The sequence below is a fragment of the Salvelinus sp. IW2-2015 genome, linkage group LG8 (genome assembly GCF_002910315.2).
Source record: "Salvelinus sp. IW2-2015 linkage group LG8, ASM291031v2, whole genome shotgun sequence".
Classification (NCBI taxonomy): domain Eukaryota; kingdom Metazoa; phylum Chordata; class Actinopteri; order Salmoniformes; family Salmonidae; genus Salvelinus; species Salvelinus sp. IW2-2015.
Window position 1 is genome coordinate 12668498 of NC_036848.1, and position 6378 is coordinate 12674875.

Here is a 6378-nt window from a genome sequence, read left to right on the forward strand (position 1 = left end):
GGGGTAGGGCAGGGTTGGAAGTGGGGGTATAGAGTCTTTGGGGGTAGMTCTAAAGATATTGTGTAGTAAATATGAAGTCTTATAGCTATAAAACATTAATTTACAATCATAGCCTACAATCATCACTGAGTAAAGTTAAATCATAATTCAAACTTGATAGGCTTCTATGTCTCCCCCATGATTGCTGAGGATTAGCCGAACAGTTGGGGAACAGATATTTTTTCAAGGGTTTTTGCTAGGCTAATACATGTCAATTGTTTAGCATTATGACTTATTTGAATTCACTTTGTGTTTGATAGTTTGATATTATTTTATATTTTTAGAGGAGCCTACATACAATTAATATTTCATGAGACTACTCGATAATAGGCTACAACAACGTTTCTCAAAACTATTTCCCGCTGTAGTGGCCCATACATTGGCAGCAGCACTCAGCACGCATGCGTAAAACGACTGCCGTGGTGCTCAGTGGTTACTTTTGGCAGCCTGAGTAGCCTAATAGGCTGTATGACGATACTTTGCTGCTAACTCATGTCCTCATTTGCCTCACTCTCTTGGCTTACTTTTTAGTAGTTGTTAGTTTGATAGTTCTCACGTTGTGATCCCGTTTAAGTGGCACTTTCATTCACACATGGCGTATGTTTCGCCCAATCGCACCTCCTTCTAGAAAGCACCAAGTAGCTTACAGTCGATAACTTTTCCAGTCCATCTTCCCAGAAACAAGATGCTAAAATGGCGCCTTCCTCAGTGTCAAGTTCAAGTGAAGTGCCGACTCGCACAGACAAATGTAATTTCTATATGATCTTAGCAGAGAGTATAAGCTAATACAACAATGACAAAGAATGATAAACGTCACAGTTCGTTAGTTTTAATGATTTTTTTTATTTCATTCAAAATGTATGTTCACATTTCTTCATAAATAGTTGGTAAAACAAACAAACCAACAAACGATAGCCTACTTTAAATTGTACAATGAACCTTTGTCTCTTCCCGCTAAATAAGGAATAGGCTCGCTGTTGTGTCATCGTTTGCCTCGATTGTGGCACAGTGACACAGTTCATCAGTAAAACATTTGCTTTTCAGGAATAACTTGGAGTGTGACCCATTTCTCCCAGAAAGTGTTACAACATCACATTCTAGCTGCGTTTCTAAGTCAGAAATGTGCTCCGACTTCAGGGCATGGGGCATAAGGGTTGTGGGAATAAGAAAAACGTGTTTATTTTAAATTAATGTATAGAAAATAGTATATAAAACATATATTCCTTAAATTATTTAAATAAACGTATTTTATATATCACTGTCACTTACGAGGTACTGTTTTTACATTTTGTTTTAAAAGTAGTGCTGGTGGTCTGAAATCGTTCTCATAAGCACAATATATTTTGTGGTATGCATAAGATTAAATTCTTGAAAATAGGTTACAATGCAATGCTGTAACTCTTTGTGCCACTGAACATATTTTCCCCAATCCACATATATCTATTAGTGTTCCTTAGACTTAATTCACACAAAAAGGTTTTCTCGACAGGTTATTCACACAAAACAAGCAAATGTATAATCAAACTGCTCTATATGCAACACCACAGTACTTATAACAAATAACACGCTTAGTTTCACAGAATAATTACATTTAAAACAATGCAAGCTGACAGACAAAAAAACTTTTATTTTGAAGATACTGTGTTGTGACAGTTCCATTGTTGCCGATGCACACATTTAAACATACTTGCACAAAGACATTGTTGGAACTATAAAGGAATGCCATACTGGCTCATATGTTTGGGTATTTGACCCGAATTTGAAATACTCAAAATATTGTCACCTTGGTGTGGAATTCGTGAATGAACTAGATATAACATCTGTCAATGGCTGATGGATCTTTCGAATCAGAAATCATGCTACAAATGAACTCTACTCTCTGATTCTATAAAAGTCAAATACKCAAAAAAGATCATTTGACCAAAAATATACGACAGAACCGTTTTATATAGTTTGCCAACTCAATTGATTACAATTCAGATTTACAGAATTGATGATTTACATGTCAATGGTCTCACAAGCTAAACAATAAGTGATGGAAAAATCAGCATCATATAGACAAATCCATAATATTTATATAGACGATATCTTAGATCCAAATAAGACACATGTATTGGTTAAAAAAAGATACAATCGCAATATTGGAGCTTTATAGTTGATCATAGTTGTTTAATGCTAGCTGGTTATGACCCAAAACTGTACAGTCTTGTTAGAAAACATTTTCATAAATATCATTTAAGTTTTAGAACTTATATCCATAATTAAATTACAAATTGATAAATATGGCATCATGAATATGTATTTACAACGTTATTAACAAAAGGCAACGTTATATTTAACGGTAACAATCGTAACCTAATACCACATTTCTCCACCTGAAAACAGACATTGACAACAGATTCGACCCCATCAAACAAGGAAATACATTCACGAGTATATATTTATTTATGATTTATTTTTTGTTCAAGTTCAAGACAAAGACTTTGGCACGTTTCTTAAGACTGTCTGAAGTTTTAACAATCAATTGAAAGGCGACAGTAGTGTGTCACCATTATATAAAACACCGTGAAATATTCTCCCTTCTCCATTATTTTTTAAATAAAACTTTGAGAAAATACATAAAAWGAAAAATAAAATAATTATCTGAAATCTGTAAACTAAAAAAGGGGAAAAAACATGTTTTTTTTTTAATTCTTAGAAAGTATTATTTCATTATTTATGATTTATTTGTTCTCTTCGAACTCGGAATAAAAGTCACATATCGAATCCTGAGAAAGGACGAGGCCTGCTGCTGCTGGCTTGCTCTCATCTCCTCGAGTTGTTCCAATCCCATGTTGTGTACACCTTGGTCTGAGTACTTTTTAAGGTTTCCTTAAAACCTCTTTGTCCACATTGAGAGCTTGCTTCTGACTTCAAACGTACCATTCYTTAAAGTTGGGTGGCAGTCCTGCATCGCTGTGCCCAGATGTGTTTTGCACGGCTGACGGTGGTGTTTTTGTTGGGTCTTCAGTGTTCGCTGACACCAGAACTGGTGGTGTGGACGACTCATATCCAGAACTTGCTGCTGGAGAGGACTCAGAACATTGAGACTCGTGTACCTGTAATAATAATAATTWAAAAAATACATGAGGAGTTGCTATTATACATTGATATATCTATAGGCCTATAGCTTGAAGAAGAACGTTGAATATGTTACACACTGATAAACACTCAACATAAGTCCATTTACAATTGACCCTTTGATCTATCAATTTGCTATTGCATTGAAGGCTTGCAGCGTAATTTGCTTTCCAACTTAGCCTCCAAGTAAGTAGTAATATTTGGGAAATGAACATTATGCTACACTCCAACCTAGTGAAAACGTAGTGAAAACTTCCAGCGGAGTGTGATTCTGTTTCGGGGCTGATGCTTTGATTAGCCAGTCTGGGTCAATGGATGAATGTGTTTAAGGTGTAATTGACACGGTAATTACCTTCATGTGTTTCCTGAGAGAGCTGGGGTGCGTGTAGGACTTGTCGCACACTTTGCAGATGTATGGCTTGTCAGAAGTATGCACGTGCATGTGCTTTTTCCTGTCACTGCTGTTGGCGAAGCGTCTGTCGCAGCCGTCAAATTCGCACTTGAACGGCTTCTCACCTGCAAGATGGAATAAACACAATTCGTTAACCCCTATACAAAGCAGATTGATTAGTCTCCCACCACGACATATGCAAACTCGACATGCTCTCGAGGAGAGATGTTCTGCTGACTTGTTCACCGTTGATGACCTATGCCCTGTGAACAGCAATAGCATGTGTTCAATACAGGCCTACATTTTTAGGATARACATAAACGTGCACAAATATGGATAAGCGAATGCTATTGTAAGGGTTTGATGTGGTATGTACTTTGATATTAGGCAACGGTTGTATGCTTTGTCGTAGTGTGTTTACTTAGGCTACAATGTTAATACCCAACTGCTGTACTGATTTGTAGGATGGAGTAGTAGCCTATAGCCCAGCCTAGTAAAACAAGAGAGAGAGAGTAACCGGGCCAATTGTTCAGACTCACACATGCACCGAGGGAGTCCATCGTAATGTAGTTTAGGCTACTTCACTCACACTCGTTTTGAGAAAGTATGTGTCCGCCTCTCCCTTAATACACACACAACTCGATCAACACCTCGAGAGCGTGCAGAATAGCTTCTCTAATCGAGAAATATGTCCACACATGCCAACGTCAAAATATGCACATTTAATATATATTGAGATAGGCTTAAATTAGACTATCCGATCCTTCAACAAATGCAATCTTCAGTGCATAAAATAATAGTATGGGTATTTTCGTTCCAACATATTTATTATCTATCCCAGTATAAACTAGAAACCAAATTGAGGCCTTCTCTCGAGCATTAAGTTATAAAATGCAACAATCTCTCCACAATATGCCTATTCTCTTTCCCATGCCTACTGCAAAAATAAAATAGCGGTCTATTGATAGGCAACGTAAACTTGTGGTTTTTGTCAGCAAACATGAGAAAATAAAATTACCTGTGTGTGTTCTTTTGTGAATTTTCAAATTTTCCGACCTGGCGAATATTTTTCCACAACCAGGGAATGGACAGGGGAAGGGTTTCTCTCCAGTGTGCACTCGAATGTGGTTCACGAGTTTGTACTTGGCCTTAAATGATTTCCCCTCTCTAGGGCAATCCTCCCAAAAGCAAATGTGGTTACTTTGCTCGGGGCCGCCAACGTGTTCCATGGAGACGTGCGTCACCATCTCGTGCATTGTGCTGAAAGTCCTTTCACAAGTCTTTTTGGGTCGGTTCATCTGGTTCTCATCTATCCATTTACACGACATTTCTTGCTTTATGGGTTGCCTCATGTATCTAAAGAAGGCCCCAGGACCGTGGTGTGTCGGCACATTCATCCCCATATTCATCCCCATTGGGTGGTTGTAGTTGTGGAGCTGAGCGCCGTAGGGGTCTGTCCGAGGGCTGGCGACCGGACGGTATGGGTCGGGTCTTCCAAAAATGTCRCCGCGTAAACCAAGATGCATTTGACTGTTGACTACATGTCCACTTGGTGAAGTATGGCTCACGCCCTGGTCATGGAGCCCTGAAAACAACAGATGTCCTGGGTTATCGGAGATTCCAGGGGGTCCATGCAGGCTCCCCGCAGAAGCGGCAAAGATCCCATGCTGGGCACTCGATGCAGCGGACTCTCCAACGCCACGGTTTCTGAATAGAAAGTCCCGGGTTGAATTGAACGGTCCACCGCCGTACGAACCCACCTGTCCGCCATGATGGTGTCCCAGGGCAGCTGCGTATCCACTGGCTTGCGGGGTAAAAGCTGAAGTCTGGCTGGAGGCTATATCGTGAGCCACCGGGCTGAGTTTGAAAGCTGCGGAGTGGGATGAATCAGCGAAGGGATTGAGTCCCAAACCTGGATCTCTGTTCCCTATCTCATGGTGCCGCGGTGTTCCGAAACCCCCCACTCCTAGCGATGGGAACTGCGYACCGCTGTCAAGGAGCATAGTCATTGGGCTCAAGCGAACTTATAACGAAATAAAAGAAAATTCAACTGAAACTCCAGGTTGGTGGAGCTCACTCTAACCTCGAATAACGGGAACCCGATTTCAGTGCGTTGAAACGGCAAATAAGAATTTAAAAGTAGAAAAGCAAAACAAGGAAAAAACAATCCTTCGCTTACACAGCAGAGAGAAACTCCCGTAACTGGGATCCGTGAGAAAGATGATCAAACTTCCCCCCCTTTCCAGACGAATGATGTCCTTGGACTGATAAAGTCAATCACTCACTCCCTGCACATAAATGAACTCGGGAGGCAGTGCTATGACGCCCAATGAGAGCTCAGCTCCCCCTTTGGCACGTGACGCCAAAGAAGGAAGTTAATTGGCTAGATGTCTGTTGATTGGCACGGTTTGGTATTGAAAATGGCAGTTCGTCTCAGTGGTTTAATTTGATTGGTTAGTGCAGGCAATATTTTGCAGGTAAGGTAACGGAGCGAGCTTTCTGTCGCTTCAATACCATGACCCTTGTTTATCTCCCGGTGCAAAAGTTGAATAATCTCTATTATAAACTGTAAATAACCAGAGGACAATAGTCATAGCAAATGTTTGTTTTAGGTTGTCCTAACAAAGTTACTGAAAATGTTTTTATCTGATAGAACTCTAGGAAAAATAATAATTATCTTAACTTCAGCCTATGGCTTACATGTCAAATAATTCAGTCATACACGAGCATGTTGTTTAACCAACAATCACAATTAATCGTCTCTGCATTGGTCAAAAAGATAACATTTTACTTGGTGCCTTTTGATGCGTTTGTAACGTTTGGTTATA

General features: G+C 39.7%; 1 protein-coding gene across 1 annotated transcript; it reads right to left on the minus strand.

Moving 5' to 3' along the window:
• Positions 1-2475: 2475 nt before the first annotated feature.
• Positions 2476-5816, minus strand: LOC111967435 (zinc finger protein ZIC 3). Its single transcript, XM_023992454.3, has 3 exons — positions 4569-5816; positions 3512-3675; positions 2476-3137 (listed from the first exon to the last, which is right to left on the minus strand). Exons 1-3 carry the CDS (start codon positions 5557-5559, stop codon positions 2952-2954), a joined length of 1341 nt encoding a protein of 446 aa, XP_023848222.1. The 5' UTR covers positions 5560-5816; the 3' UTR covers positions 2476-2951.
• Between the last annotated feature and the right edge of the window lie 562 nt (positions 5817-6378).